This window comes from Pseudophryne corroboree, chromosome 3 (genome assembly GCF_028390025.1).
Source record: "Pseudophryne corroboree isolate aPseCor3 chromosome 3, aPseCor3.hap2, whole genome shotgun sequence".
In the NCBI taxonomy this organism is placed as follows: domain Eukaryota; kingdom Metazoa; phylum Chordata; class Amphibia; order Anura; family Myobatrachidae; genus Pseudophryne; species Pseudophryne corroboree.
This window is the reverse complement of record NC_086446.1, coordinates 455,221,079-455,237,398: the sequence shown is the minus strand read 5'-3', so window position 1 is coordinate 455,237,398 and position 16,320 is coordinate 455,221,079. Positions and strand designations below refer to the sequence as shown.

The 16,320-nt window shown below is 43.2% G+C and overlaps 1 protein-coding gene and 1 long non-coding RNA gene across 5 annotated transcripts in view; both read right to left on the bottom strand.

The window, feature by feature from the left end:
• The window catches only part of LOC135055968 (uncharacterized), a 47,484-nt gene extending 43,409 nt beyond the window's left edge, over window positions 1-4,075 (bottom strand). For 3 of the 4 annotated variants that reach the window (XM_063960618.1, XM_063960620.1, XM_063960621.1), the window contains exons 1-8: window positions 3,943-4,075; window positions 3,327-3,421; window positions 2,821-2,916; window positions 2,448-2,569; window positions 1,896-1,990; window positions 1,509-1,630; window positions 444-530; window positions 52-173 (exon numbers count right to left, since the gene is read on the bottom strand). Coding sequence is in view for 1 of the 4 variants with exons in the window: in XM_063960620.1 (XP_063816690.1) it covers window positions 1,519-1,630; window positions 1,896-1,990; window positions 2,448-2,569; window positions 2,821-2,839 (348 nt within the window). In the remaining 3 variants the exon portion in view is untranslated. The remainder of the gene's footprint in view (window positions 1-51; window positions 174-443; window positions 531-1,508; window positions 1,631-1,895; window positions 1,991-2,447; window positions 2,570-2,820; window positions 2,917-3,326; window positions 3,422-3,942) is intronic. The other variant, XM_063960619.1, reaches the window with a different exon arrangement.
• Window positions 4,076-7,883: 3,808 nt separating this feature from the next.
• Window positions 7,884-15,114, bottom strand: LOC135057900 (uncharacterized). The gene is made up of 4 exons (XR_010244446.1): window positions 14,937-15,114; window positions 14,138-14,361; window positions 9,725-9,948; window positions 7,884-8,013 (listed from the first exon to the last, which is right to left on the bottom strand). It is a non-coding gene; the product is annotated as an uncharacterized LOC135057900 (long non-coding RNA).
• Between the last annotated feature and the right edge of the window lie 1,206 nt (window positions 15,115-16,320).

Here is a 16,320-nt window from a genome sequence, read left to right as displayed (position 1 = left end):
GCGTTGGCATTCTTACAGCCATGGGTGGTGTGTGCACCGTTTTTCTTCTACCTGGCTTGGATCGGCGTAGAAAGCGTAGTGGGTGACGTCTGTCGACGGAGGGGGAATCCAGAAGACCTCCCTGTAGACAAGGATCACAGTGAAATGAAGGTGCTGCCGTGGGGAAGGAGTACCTGCAAAAGAAGAGACGGGAGTTTACTTGTGGGTTATCGGCTCCATTGACACCTAGACGAAGCCCGGTGTAAGGCCAGCGAGAGGCAAGTTGACGAGGTCCAGCCACGGTGATGACTCCTAATCAGGTAAAACTCCAGGAGTGACCTGTCTTAAGTTACTTACTCCCCCTACCGCTTCCCTCCCCATCCCCTCTTCCCTCCTCCTCCCCATCCACCTCCACGGCCCACCAGGGCATCGTATCCCTTTTTTTGACAGGCTGTAAGCGCTACCTTTTGTGCCAAAGTGCCTTTCTTTTTAACATATTTGTCTTCCTTAGAGAGTCCTTCAAATCGCGTTCCTGGGACCGTTCACCGAAGCTCATTGGCCCGCGGAATAATGAAATGCGGAGATGTTAGATGGACACTCAAGTAAGGTAATTGAAACGTCATTTCTACTCATTATACTGTAACTATAGCTAGCAGAGGACAAGTATTTTGCAATGGTATAACATCAGCAGTGTCTTATGGCTTTAATGTTCTGCGCAGCCCAACAGTTTCGACAGATAAAACACCTGTCAACTGCTGCGGTGCAAAATATTTATATATAGATCGATCTAGCTATCTTTTTTTTAGATCTATATTTATAATTGTACATCTCTTTCTATGTACATGTATATTAATATATCTGTCCTTCTCTATCTATCTATCTATCTATCTATCTATCTATCTATCTATCTATCTATCTATCCGTAATGCCCACGCTACCGCAAAGTAGAGGTACAGAGGGCATTGGGTGGGTGGAACCTCTTCTTGGGGGTAGCATTGGCATTCTTACAGCCAAGGTTGTTTTGTGCGCCATTTTTCTACTACCTGGCTTGGATCAGCGACGAAAGCGTAGCGGGTGGTGTCTACAATGGAGGGGGAATCCAGAAGACCTCCCCGGGGTCGAGGATATATATTTATATATTTATAATTGTACCTCTCTTTCTATGTACATGTATATCTATATATCTCTCCCTCTCTATCTATCCATAATGCCCATGCTACTGCCAAGAAGCTTAACGTTCTGCGCAGCCCAACAGTTTCGACAGATAAAACACCTGTCAACTGCTGCGGTGCAAAATATTTATATATAGATCGATCTAGCTATCTTTTTTTTAGATATATATTTATAGTTGTACATCTCTTTCTAGGTACATATATCTCTCTCTCTATCTATCTATCTATCTATCTATCCATAATGCCCACGCTACCGTCAAGAAGAGCTACAGACAGCATTGGGTGGGCGTAACCTCTACTTGGGGGTAGCGGGCATTCTTACAGCCATGGGTGGTGTGTGCACCGTTTTTCTTCTACCTGGCTTGGATCAGCGTAGAAAGCGTAGCGGATGGCATCTGTCGATGGAGGCGAAATCCAGAAGACCTCCCTGTGGACAAGGATCACAGTGGAATGAAGTTGCTGCCGTGGGGAAGGAGTACCTGCAAAAGAAGAGACGGGAGTTTACTTGTGGGTTATCAGCGCCATTGACACCTAGACGAAGCCCGGTGTAAGGCCAGCGAGAGGCAAGTTGAAGAGGTCCAGCCACGCTGATGCTTCCTGATCAGGTGAGACTCCAGGGGTGCCCTGTCTTACTTCCTCCCCCAACCTCTTCCCTCCCCGTCCCCTCTTCCCTCCCTCTTCCCATACACCTCCACAGCCCACCAGGGCATCGTACCCCTTTTTTTGACAGGCTGTAAGCGCTACCTTTTGTGCCAAAGTGCCTTTCTTCCTAACATATTTGTCTTCATTAGAGAGTCCTTCAAATCGCGTTCCTGGGACCGTTCATCGAAGCTCATTGCCTGCGTAATAAAGAAATGCAGAGAAGTTAGATGGGCACTCAAATAAGGTAATTGAAACGTAATTTCTACTTATTATACTGTAACTATAGCTAGCAGAGGACAAGTATTTTGCAATGGTATAACATCAACAGTGTCTTATGGCTTTAATGTTCTCCGTAGCCCAACAGTTTCGACAGATAAAACACCTGTCAACTGCTGCAGTGCAAAATATTTATATATAGATCAATCTAGCTATCTTTTTTTTAGATATATATTTATAGTTGTACATCTCTTTCTAGGTACATATATATCTATATATATATATATATATATATATATATCTCCCTCTCAATCAATCCATAATGCCCACGCTACCGTCAAGAAGAGCTACAGACGGCATCGGGTGGGCGTAACCTCTACTTGGGGGTAGCGGGCATTCTTACAGCCATGGGTGGGGTGTGCGCCGTTTTTCTTCTACCTGGCTTGGATCAGCGTAGAAAGCATAGCGGACAGCGTCTGTCGATGGAGGCGAAATCCAGAAGACCTCCCTGGGGATCAGGATCGTAGCAGAATGAAGGTGCTGCCACGGGGAAGGCGTACCTGCAAAAGAAGAGACAGTAGTTTACCCGCAGTTTGTCGGCCCCCTTGAAGCCCAGACAAAGCCGGTTTGGGGTCAGCGAGAGGCAAGTTGACGAGGTCCATCCACGGTGACGCCCCCTGATCAGGTGAGGCTCCTGGGGTGCCCTGTCTTACATCCCCAGCCCCCCCCCTTCCTTCCCTCCCCCTCCTCATCTACCTCCACGGCCCACTAGGGCCTCGTACCCCTTTTTCTGACAGGCTTTAAGTCCTACCTTTTGTGCCAAAGTGCATTTTTTTCTAACATATTTGTCTTCCCTAGAGAGTCCTTCAAATCGCGTTCCTGGGACCGTTCATCGAAGCTCATTGGCCTGCGTAATAAAGAAATGCGGAGAAGTTAGATGGGCACTCAAGTAAGGTAATTGAAACGTCATTTCTACTCATTATACTGTAACTATAGCTAGCAGAGGACAAGTAGCTTGCAATGGTATAACATCAGCAGTGTCTTATGGCTTAATGTTCTGCGTAGCCCAACAGTTTCGACAGATAAAACACCTGTCAACTGCTGCGGTGCAAAATATTTATATATAGATCGATCTAGCTATCTTTTTTTTAGATATATATTTTTTAATTGTACATCTCTTTCTAGGTACATATATATCTATCTATCTATATTAAGAAGAGGTACAGAGGGCATTGGGTGGGCGTAAGTAACCTCTTCTTGAGGGTAGCGTTGGCATTCTTACAGCCATGGGTGGTGTGTGCACAGTTTTTCTTCTACCTGGCTTGGATCGGCGTAGAAAGCGTAGTGGGTGACGTCTGTCGACGGAGGGGGAATCCAGAAGACCTCCCGGTGCTGCCGTGGGGAAGAAGTACCTGCAAAAGAAGAGACGGGAGTTTACTTGTGGGTTATCGGCTCCATTGACACCTAGACGAAGCCCGGTGTAAGGCCAGCGAGAGGCAAGTTGACGAGGTCCAGCCACGGTGATGCCTCCTAATCAGGTAAAACTCCAGGAGTGACCTGTCTTACTTCAGGGCCGAAAGTAGGACTTCTGTCACCCGGGGCAATGCAGTAATTCGGCAACCCCCCCACCCCCACCCCCCCCAAAAAAAATACAAAACAAAAAAAAATACAAATATATATATATATATATATATATATAGAATAAAAAATAAAAATAATAATAATTAATAAATAAACAAATACAAATTAAACAATAATAATAAAAATAAAATTATTTATATATATATATATATATATATATATATAGAGACTCGGCGGCGCGGCACTCGGCTTCACAACAGATAAATGAACACGGACACCTTTCCTTATGGTCAACGTTTCAATGTATTAGACACATTTTCGTCAGGACATAATACAAACATAAAACACATACCTTTTTATACACAAGACATCACCATGTGTGCTGCGGACGTGGGGACGGGACTGAACACCCGCCCACGAGTCGCTGATTGCTGACGTCATACGTACATGACAAGTCAGACGTGAGATTCCCGTTACCATGACAACTAAAAAGAAAACATAGGACACTTCAACATACCGTAGTGACTACAAACTAAAACCAAATTTGGTTAGATATAAGTGTTGTTATATTGTCATATATCATATGCATAATGTCCAAATGGACAATATATTAACCAAAAGAATAATGCTACGCTTAATATTTTAAACCTGAAGCGGAATAATATGATCTTAAAGTGTACGCTACGTAATGCTTATCTTAAAGCTGCATAAGAAATATTTTCATTAAGGCCCCTACGATTAATTACGTCTAGTCGATAAATCCACTCAGCCTCGCGTCTTAACAATTTTAGACCTCTGTTGCCCCCTCTAATATCCTCAGGTATTGTGTCAATCATTCTGTATCGCAAAGTATTGAGTTGATGTTTATATTCAATAAAATGACGGGCGACAGGTTGGTCGCTCTTACCTGAAAGCAGGGCTGCTCTAATGGCTGCTCTGTGTTGGCCCATCCTGACCTTAAATTTACAGGTTGTCTTGCCGATATAACAGAGGCCACAAGGGCATATTATTTGGTAGACCACAAATGTGGAGTTACAATTAAAGTAATGTCTAATTTTGTAAATCCTGCCTGAATGTGGATGCGAAAAGGTGTCACCCGCCAGCATGAATTGGCAGGTGACACACGTGCATCGGAAACATCCTACTCGGGTATTATCCAGAAAAGTTAAAGAGGATGAACTTCTTGGTAGGTTGGAATTAGTTTTAACAAGAATATCTTTAAGATTGCGTCCTCTTTTATAGCATGGCATAAGGCTGCGTTGGCCAATATTAAGAGCTTCGTCACTCTGGACCAAAGGCCAGAGTTTTTTGGTCGTCTTATGAACCAAGGGTGAGAGGGTGTGATATTTATTAACCCACGGGAATCTGCTAGTCATATTATCATTATTAGTTTGGGCTCTAGATAATAGTAGATTCCTGTCTAAAGACATGACCACTTTTTTGGTTTCCTGTAATCTCTCTTTATTATAGCCTCTTGCCATAAATCTATCAATCAGAGTGTCAATTTCTCTTTCTGCCACAATTCTATCGCTATTGATACGGAAAACACGTATCATCTGCGAGTATGGGAGGCCGTTAATGAGAGGGCGAGGATGGCAACTCTGAGCTTGCAATAATGTATTCCTGTCTGTGGTTTTGATAAACAAATTGGTCTTTAATGTACCTTCTACAATAGTAACATTCACGTCTAAAAAATTAATAGACTGTTGGCTTGACACATGTGTAAATTTAATTGGACCCTCCTTGGTGTTGTGTGCAAGTAGAATGTTATTCAGATGTTCTATTTCGTCCTGCCACAGAACAAACACATCGTCAATGAATCTAGTGTATAATAAAATGCTGGAAGATATAACTGTATCCGAAAAAAATAAAGCATGCTCAATGGAAAACATAAAAATATTGGCATATGCCGGGGCCATGGAACTGCCCATGGCACACCCTTTGACCTGTAAATAAAAATCGTGATTATAAAGGAAAAAATTGTTATATAATAATAATTCAAACAGGGATACTATCACCTCAATGACATTACTATCAAAAGTGCTTTTCCTAGTCAGAAAGGATCTAATTGCTGCTAGACCCATATCGTGGGGGATTGAAGTATAAAGATTAACCACATCAATGCACACCAGCCAACTACCAGGAGGGATGGGTGGCAGCTCTGCCAATTTACTCAAAAAGGTGGTAGTGTCAAGCAAAAAAGTGGGTTCCTGTTTAATTAAAGGTTGTAGAAGGGAATCTAAAAACGTGGCTACCGGCTGAAAAAGAGAACCTCGGGCAGAAACTATAGGTCTACCTGGAGGAGGGGAGAGACCTTTATGTATTTTTGGTATCGTATAGAATACCGGGGCTAGTGGAAATGGTGGATATAATATCCCTTTTACCTCCTCCTTAATAAAACCCAGATCAACTGCATGCTGTAAGATGGTATGTAATTTTTCACGACACTGCTTAGTCGGGTCCCCCTGTAACCTTTGATATATTTGTATATCAGTTAACTGCCTCATGATTTCCATGTGGTAATCTGAGGCATCTTGGAGAACAATCGCCCCTCCCTTATCTGCTGGTCTTATTATTAGGGATTTATTACGGGCAAGGGTTTTCAAAGCTTGGCGTTCCCTACTAGTAAGGTTGGGGTGACTACTAGGTGCAGATGACACATGTTGATGAACTTCAAAGTCCAAAGTACGTATAAAGGTCTTGATTGATGCATTGTTGGACATTGGGTCAAACGTGGATGGTGATTGGAACCGTTTCAATTGTTGAGGGATGACAAGTGATGAAGGTCCAGGTTGTTCTTTGAAAAATTCACTCAGCCTGAGTTTCCTGGAAAGTTCATATTTTTCTATGTTCCACTCTAACTGATTAAAGGTTGAGGTAGGGACGAAAGAAAGACCTTTGCCAAGAAGACTGTATTCGCCATCCGACTAATCATATGAAGATAAATTAAAAATCAACTCCTTTTGTAAAGGGGAGGTCGTCCTACTCTTCCTCTGCCTTTCGGTTTGGCGCCCCCGTCTCGTGTATCTGCGCTTGCGGTGGAGGGATTCTTCCTGGGTCTTAAACCGCCGCGAACACCTAAAGGGTCCGGATTCCTCTGGGTTTGTTCGGTATCGCTAGTTGAACTTCCCATCTCCTGGGATGAATCGGTATCAAACCTCGAGGTGTGAGATTTCGGGTATTGGCGTCTATTGCGGTTAAAGAATGGACGTCTATTGTCCCGTGTAGAGTTGCCGCTTAACCAGCGGTATACTGCATGTCTCTCGTAGTCATTCTCCACCTTTGTTAATTTATCTTTTTTGAAGGCAAGAAGATCTTTTTTATATGTAGCCACCTGTTGCTGGAGTCGCTCCATCCAACTCACAGAGGTATCTGCTGTTAGAGTCGGTAAATGAATGGTCTCAAATGAGGCTATACGTTCTTTAATTAGATTGAGTTCTTTAGTGGATTGCTCGATCACTAGGATCATGAGATCAAACGAGCAATGGTTCAGTATAGCCACCCAGCGTTTACAGAATGCAGGATCCTGTCGACCTATGGTCGGGCAATTGTGTACACGGAACCCCCGTGGAATTTTTTTGATTTTGTAATAATCACTAAGTGATAGACAGTGAAGATGGTAATCTACTTCCTTCTTCTTAAGGCGTAGAAGGTCTCGGTAGATAATGCCAGGTGTAATGGCTTCAGTCTCATCATTAATTCCTGTAGTAGATAAAATGTTATCAATTTCAGAATCAGTATAGGTGAACCTGTCACCAATCGGGTACTGAAACTGACCACAGAGGTCCTCAGTGCTTGCTGCATTCTGAGTCATTGTGGGTGCACACTACCTCACACTCGTGGGCAGAATTCGTGTGCAGCCTGTATGAAATGTTGGTGTGTAGCAGCGTCCACTTACAAGCACCTAAGTGCTGTAAGAAAGTCACAATAGTAATTAAAGTGTCCAGTGCTTAATGGGTTAAAAACAAATCAACTGCTGGCAGCAGTGAGAGATAAACGTCCTATGGTGACTTGGTGCTGTCTTGAAAACAAATACGCAGGGTGCCTTGACAAGGGTACTCACTTCCGTAGGTGAGTACTCTCACATATCAGCTCGGGGGTCCGGCACTCCATAGTAAGAAACTTGCAGCTGCGCCGGTGCCCTCGCAAGAGGGGAAGATACAGAGACTCGGCGGCGCGGCACTCGGCTTCACAACAGATAAATGAACACGGACACCTTTCCTTATGGTCAACGTTTCAATGTATTAGACACATTTTCGTCAGGACATAATACAAACATAAAACACATACCTTTTTATACACAAGACATCACCATGTGTGCTGCGGACGTGGGGACGGGACTGAACACCCGCCCACGAGTCGCTGATTGCTGACGTCATACGTACATGACAAGTCAGACGTGAGATTCCCGTTACCATGACAACTAAAAAGAAAACATAGGACACTTCAACATACCGTAGTGACTACAAACTAAAACCAAATTTGGTTAGATATAAGTGTTGTTATATTGTCATATATCATATGCATAATGTCCAAATGGACAATATATTAACCAAAAGAATAATGCTACGCTTAATATTTTAAACCTGAAGCGGAATAATATGATCTTAAAGTGTACGCTACGTAATGCTTATCTTAAAGCTGCATAAGAAATATTTTCATTAAGGCCCCTAGGATTAATTACGTCTAGTCGATAAATCCACTCAGCCTCGCGTCTTAACAATTTTAGACCTCTGTTGCCCCCTCTAATATCCTCAGGTATTGTGTCAATCATTCTGTATCGCAAAGTATTGAGTTGATGTTTATATTCAATAAAATGACGGGCGACAGGTTGGTCGCTCTTACCTGAAAGCAGGGCTGCTCTAATGGCTGCTCTGTGTTGGCCCATCCTGACCTTAAATTTACAGGTTGTCTTGCCGATATAACAGAGGCCACAAGGGCATATTATTTGGTAGACCACAAATGTGGAGTTACAATTAAAGTAATGTCTAATTTTGTAAATCCTGCCTGAATGTGGATGCGAAAAGGTGTCACCCGCCAGCATGAATTGGCAGGTGACACACGTGCATCGGAAACATCCTACTCGGGTATTATCCAGAAAAGTTAAAGAGGATGAACTTCTTGGTAGGTTGGAATTAGTTTTAACAAGAATATCTTGTTAGACATTACTTTAATTGTAACTCCACATTTGTGGTCTACCAAATAATATGCCCTTGTGGCCTCTGTTATATCGGCAAGACAACCTGTTAGAGGGGGCAACAGAGGTCTAAAATTGTTAAGACGCGAGGCTGAGTGGATTTATCGACTAGACGTAATTAATCCTAGGGGCCTTAATGAAAATATTTCTTATGCAGCTTTAAGATAAGCATTACGTAGCGTACACTTTAAGATCATATTATTCCGCTTCAGGTTTAAAATATTAAGCGTAGCATTATTCTTTTGGTTAATATATTGTCCATTTGGACATTATGCATATGATATATGACAATATAACAACACTTATATCTAACCAAATTTGGTTTTAGTTTGTAGTCACTACGGTATGTTGAAGTGTCCTATGTTTTCTTTTTAGTTGTCATGGTAACGGGAATCTCACGTCTGACTTGTCATGTACGTATGACGTCAGCAATCAGCGACTCGTGGGCGGGTGTTCAGTCCCGTCCCCACATCCGCAGCACACATGGTGATGTCTTGTGTATAAAAAGGTATGTGTTTTATGTTTGTATTATGTCCTGACGAAAATGTGTCTAATACATTGAAACGTTGACCATAAGGAAAGGTGTCCGTGTTCATTTATCTGTTGTGAAGCCGAGTGCCGCGCCGCCGAGTCTCTGTATCTTCCCCTCTTGCGAGGGCACCGGCGCAGCTGCAAGTTTCTTACTATGAAGTGCCGGACCCCCGAGCTGATATATATATATATATATATATACAGAACTTGAGTCGGCACTCACATACTGTCAAACGATGCTGCTCCGGTGCCCTCCCTGAGCCTCCTGGACCCTCGTATATTGCGTGTATGGGCGGCACTCGTAAGACTTTCGACGGACGAATAAAGAGACGAACAGCGTCTGCGTGTCAACGTTTCAGTCTATTTGACTTTTTTCAAGAACAAACTACAACAAGTGAAATCTTACCTTAAATAGTGAAAAGCCGTCCTGGCCGCCATGCCCGCCTCTCAGTCGCCGCGTGTCCCCTTCCGATGACGTCATCGCGCTGGTCCCATTCGCTTGCTGCCGCCTTCGGTCCGTCACCTCACTTCCTCCCTACTCGTGACACCTTCCGGCGCCGGCTGCCTGGAACGCAGGCACGTGACCCGTCAACGGAGGGGATAAAGGAAACTGGTGGTCGCCATGGTGACCTGTAAACAGCAACAACAACACGTGATGACTGCTTATTAAAACGCAATACATATATATCAAAATGACATAAACAGAAAATTAATACAACATGAATATAAATAGATCAAAAGAAATATGGATAGAAGTGTTGTGTAAAAAAATCTACCAACCGAGCAATATAAGATACAGCGGGCAAAAAACACTTAAGTGCCCCTGTAAAGGTATATTAAAACGTGAGAAAATTTTTTAAAAAATTATGCGAAAATCAAAAGGCAGATCACTGCCTAATAAGTGATAATAAAAAAATGATGAGATTAAAATCCTCATAGGAGGAGATTCGAGTAGAGATACACGAATCGTAAGTGCTGGTAACTGGTGCATAAATCGAAATGTGTGCAGCCTCAGTTGGCTATGCCAGACATGAAGGTATAACTACTGTATAAATGAAACCTGTATGGAGGCACTGGGTGTTGTGAAGTATACTGATAAGAAATTATTACTGGAAAGATTAAAAAATACGTTACAGATAAAGTATCCAACGGACCTTCTCTTTACTGTGACTCTACTTATGGTCCTGTGATATGCTAAAAGACCACATTCGGGGAAAAGAGAGCACTATATGGAGAGGAGTCTCATTGGTCACCTATCCTAATGCTATAACTGTGCCGCTGTCTACTGCATATTATGTGTGTCTAATGTACTGCAATACACAAATTATTAGGAACTTCAAAACTGTGCAAAGTTACAAGAAGCAGGAGAATGATAGCGACTCATTTAGACCAAAAGGTGTGACTGAGTTCATTCTGTGGATCCATCTCGCCTCTAATTGAAGTAATTTTTTGTCTCGGTCTCCACCACGGATGGACGCAGGTACATGATCAATCAATTTATACACCAGAGATGATAGCGGATGCTTCCTTTCTTTGAAATGCCGTGCCACTGGTTGGTCTACAGACTTGCCCTCTAGTGCCAACCGTATGGCAGAGCGATGTTGGTTCATCCTTTCTCTTAGGGTGCAAGATGTCTTCCCAATGTACACCAAACTGCAAGGACACCGGATCATGTATACAACGTATCTGGTGGTACACGTGAGCACATATTTGATGGCAATTTTCTTCCCAGAATATGGGTGTGAGACATAATGTCCTGTCTCCAAGTATCTGCACGTTGTGCAGCCGATGCAGCGGTAACAGCCCGCTTTTTTTGTGAGGAAGTGAGAGGTGCTGCCTTCTGTTGGAGTTACAACGTTGTTGTGGACCAGCCAATCCTTCAGATTTTTATTTCTTTTATAGCCCATCATGAGTCTGGAACCTGTGTGAGATGGCAAAGTCTGATCAGTGTTGACAATGGGCCAATATTTTTTGACCACTGAATTGATTGTGCTTGATCCGGTATTATAATTATTGACAAAGATAGTCGTCTTGGTAGCCCTCTTGCCCCTCTGTTCTTGTTTGTTCAGCTGTATCCTATCCAGTTGCATCACTTTTGTTTTGGCGTTGACTAAAGCCATCTTGTCGTACCCCCTGGCCCGGAATTTCAGGATCATCTTATCGATCTCCAATTATGCCTGTCCAGCATCCATTGTAATTCTGCGTATGCGTAAAAACTGTGAGTACGGTAACCCCAGTTTTAAAGCTGCGGGATGATGACTCTGCGCATGTAACGCATTGTTTACGTCTGTCGGCTTGATGTATACAGATGTGCTAAGTTCAATTCCATCCCAATGTATGTTTACATCAAGATAATGAATTTGTTGGTGATTACACTCATACGTAAACTTGATATGTGGATGGATCTCATTGAGCTCTGTCATCATCTGTCTAAAACTGTATTCAGGACCTGTCCATATGAGGAAAAGATCATCAATGTATCTTGTGAAGAAAAAGGTGTATTGTTGAAACAACCCATGTTCAAAAAATAGGGATTTTTCTATTTGAAACATGAAGATGTTCGCATAGGATGGTGCCACGTGACTGCCCATGGCACACCCCCTCAGCTGGACAAAAAACTCGTTATTAAACAAAAAATAATTGCGAGTGAGCGTTTTCTCTAGTAGATCTACAAAAAACTGCACAGGCAGTCCAGTGTAGTCGGATTTCTGTAATAGATATTCCTTCAGGCAAGTGAGACCTTCACGGTGCGGTATACTTGTGTACAATGACACAACGTCTATGGTGCATAGTAGGACGTCTTCTGGAAGATTACTCAAACTTTGAAGTTTATCCAAGAAGGTGTTCGTATCTTTGAGGTAGGTGTCTTCCAACTGGACCAGAGGTTGAAGAAAATGGTCTAAGTATTTAGACACATTGCTGTAAAGGGAATTTCTGGCCGAAATGATGGGACGGCCCGGAGGTGCCTCCATGGACTTATGAATTTTTGGCAGACAATAGATCAGAGGTACCTCAGGGTGCTGAATGGTCAAGGCTTCACATGTCTTTTGGGATATGAAACCCTCATTGACTGCTGATGTAAGCATCTGAAGCAATTCGTTTTTATAAGTGTTGGTCGGGTCCCCCGGTAATTTCTGATATACATCCGACATGTTGAGTAGCCTATACATTTCTTGAATGTAGGCCTCTATATCTTGAATGACCAGCGCACCCCCTTTATCAGCTGGTCGGAAGACCACTGAGCTGTCCTTACTTAACACCTGGAGTGCTTGAAATTCCTCTTTGGATAAATTGGAAAGCGGCCTCCTGGGCCTCTTTTTTTGTGCATCTGTTACTTCTTGATCTACTAGACGTGTGAAGCTCTTTATAGAAGAATTAAATGATTGTGGTTCGAAATTTGAGCTTCTTTTGACAGGCATCTGTGAAAAATTATTGGTGTCGTCCGCCTGGGGGAAAAACTCCTTTAATTTAAGAAGGCGATTAAAATTCCATAATTCTTTCTTCCACTCGAATGGGTCAAAATGTGCGGTAGGTATGAAGGTAAGTCCTTTGTTTAATACTTTAGCTTCTATGGGAGAAATGGAGCGTCTTGATAAGTTCACAATCAGGTTTTCTTCTTGCTTGCGTTCCTCCCTTTTGCATTGGCCCCCGCGTCGCGTGCGCGCCCTACGTTTTTGGTGGCGCGAGTGGTAACCCCTAAAGGGGGCTTCTTGGAGAAAGATTTGCGGGAGCTGTCTGCATCACTGTTGGAGGTGCTGTTGTCTCTTGATTGGTCACTGTCAAACCTGTTGGGGCGCCTCCTGTGTGGGAATTTAAATCGCCCTTCTCCTGAAGGCAGTCTCCCTGTGACCCAGGAATAGACTCTCTGCTCCTGATAATCAGCATTAACTTTAGAAAGTTTATCTTTCTTGAATTTAATAAGCTCTTTTTTATATTCATCCAGCTGAATTTGTAATTTTTCCATCCACTTGCATGAGGGGTCATCAATCAGAGTTTGCTTGTGGGCTGATTCGAATACCTGAATCTTTTCTTGTATATTGCGCATCTCGCGTGCTGATTCTTCAATCACTAAAACGATGAGATCGAGAGCGCATTTGTTGAGCACAGCCACCCACCGTTTGCAGAACTTGACGTTGTTGCGACCAATGGTCGGCACATTTTTTACTCTGAACCCACGGGGTATTTTCTTCTCCTTATGGTAGTCAGTCAGGGTTACCCCATGCAAGTAATAGTCTAATTCCTTCTTTTTCAATCGACACAAGGTGGAATATAATTCACTTGCTGATTCAGCTCCAGCTGTCTGTATCAGAGAGTCCTTAAAGTACAAGGCTTCTGCCTCCGAATCGCTGAAGGACAAGGTGTCTCCCACTGTTAGCCGTAAGTTCAGGAAGGCGCTTCCCTCATCAATGCCCCCTGCAGCCATAATGAGTGTATACAGTTGAGAGGTCCAGCGGTCAGTGCTCCGTGGTTATAAGGCTCCAAAAGGCCTCAGGGCTGCAGAATGCATCAATGGTGGCACAGCCCGGTTCTTGTGGAGAAGTTCACTGATAGGTAAACTGTTAAATGGAATTGGGTGCCTTACCCCAAGGAAACCTCAGTGTCCTTGAATGTATACAGAAGTTGAGTCGGCACTCACATACTGTCAAACGATGCTGCTCCGGTGCCCTCCCTGAGCCTCCTGGACCCTCGTATATTGCGTGTATGGGCGGCACTCGTAAGACTTTCGACGGACGAATAAAGAGACGAACAGCGTCTGCGTGTCAACATTTCAGTCTATTTGACTTTTTTCAAGAACAAACTACAACAAGTGAAATCTTACCTTAAATAGTGAAAAGCCGTCCTGGCCGCCATGCCCGCCTCTCAGTCGCCGCGTGTCTCCTTCCGATGACGTCATCGCGCTGGTCCCATTCGCTTGCTGCCGCCTTCGGTCCGTCACCTCACTTCCTCCCTACTCGTGACACCTTCCGGCGCCGGCTGCCTGGAACGCAGGCACGTGACCCGTCAACGGAGGGGATAAAGGAAACTGGTGGTCGCCATGGTGACCTGTAAACAGCAACAACAACACGTGATGACTGCTTATTAAAACGCAATACATATATATCAAAATGACATAAACAGAAAATGAATACAACATGAATATAAATAGATCAAAAGAAATATGGATAGAAGTGTTGTGTAAAAAAATCTACCAACCGAGCAATATAAGATACAGCGGGCAAAAAACACTTAAGTGCCCCTGTAAAGGTATATTAAAACGTGAGAAAATTTTAAAAAAATTTATGCGAAAATCAAAAGGCAGATCACTGCCTAATAATAATATACAAATATATATATATATATATATATATATAGAATAAAAAATAAAAATAATAATAATTAATAAATAAACAAATACAAATTAAACAATAATAATAAAAATAAAATTATTTATATATATATATAAAGAGGAAAAAAAGGCTGCGGCACTCCAGTTGCAGAAAAAAGATGTATTAATTTAAAAGGTCATAACAGCAGTAATAATGGCAGCGACGTTTCGGTACTCGCAGGTACCGTTTTCAAGCTACATACTGCTGAAAGGAAAAAGGCAGAATAAACAAGAATGACATGTATATACTTACTTAAATACCCCCCGCCGCTGAGAGAAGCCGGGTGACGGCAGCGTCCCGCATGGTGTCCGTCCACGACGGGCGCTTGCCGATGACGTCATGCCGCAGAGCGCCGGGGTGATCCAGGGGAGCGTGATGCGTTGCCTGGCAACCGGACGCTGAGGACTGAGATCTCTCCCCGGCCTCCCACAGCAGCTAAAGGAGACACAAGCAACAAATAGAAATCATGCATCAACATAGGATATTGAAAATAAACATGGGATTATGAAAGACACATGTGTACATTACAGTGTGGGCGCGAGCGAATAGAATTGCGCACACGCTGATCAGAGAGGCAGGTTACCATGGGAACAAAAATGCACAGAAGTAGTTGGATAATGTAAATATTGCTACACCATAGAAAAAACATCGCTTGCGGAGGCTAAATATTATCAAGATACCACGAGCCTCTCATAGCAAGCAAGCAAGGAAGGGAAGGCGAACTGGGGACCTAATTATATGCATTCCATATGTCTAAACTAATACAAAAAGAACAAACGTAGCATGCCACATATACTAAATATAATAAATGTTGCTAGTGAATAGAATGCCCTTTATAGAAAAGTGTTCCAATTATAACGTTCGTTCAATCCAGCTGGTGATACTGTATTGAGACTAGAGATGAGCGCCTGAAATTTTTCGGGTTTTGTGTTTTGGTTTTGGGTTCGGTTCCGCGGCCGTGTTTTGGGTTCGAACGCGTTTTGGCAAAACCTCACCGAATTTTTTTTGTCGGATTCGGGTGTGTTTTGGATTCGGGTGTTTTTTTCAAAAAACACTAAAAAACAGCTTAAATCATAGAATTTGGGGGTCATTTTGATCCCAAAGTATTATTAACCTCAAAAACCATAATTTACACTCATTTTCAGTCTATTCTGAATACCTCACACCTCACAATATTATTTTTAGTCCTAAAATTTGCACCGAGGTCGCTGTGTGAGTAAGATAAGCGACCCTAGTGGCCGACGCAAACACCGGGCCCATCTAGGAGTGGCACTGCAGTGTCACGCAGGATGTCCCTTCCAAAAAACCCTCCCCAAACAGCACATGACGCAAAGAAAAAAAGAGGCGCAATGAGGTAGCTGTGTGAGTAAGATTAGCGACCCTAGTGGCCGACACAAACACCGGGCCCATCTAGGAGTGGCACTGCAGTGTCACGCAGGATGGCCCTTCCAAAAAACCCTCCCCAAACAGCACATGACGCAAAGAAAAAAAGAGGCGCAATGAGGTAGCTGTGTGAGTAAGATTAGCGACCCTAGTGGCCGACACAAACACCGGGCCCATCTAGGAGTGGCACTGCAGTGTCACGCAGGATGTCCCTTCCAAAAAACCCTCCCCAAACAGCACATGACGCAAAGAA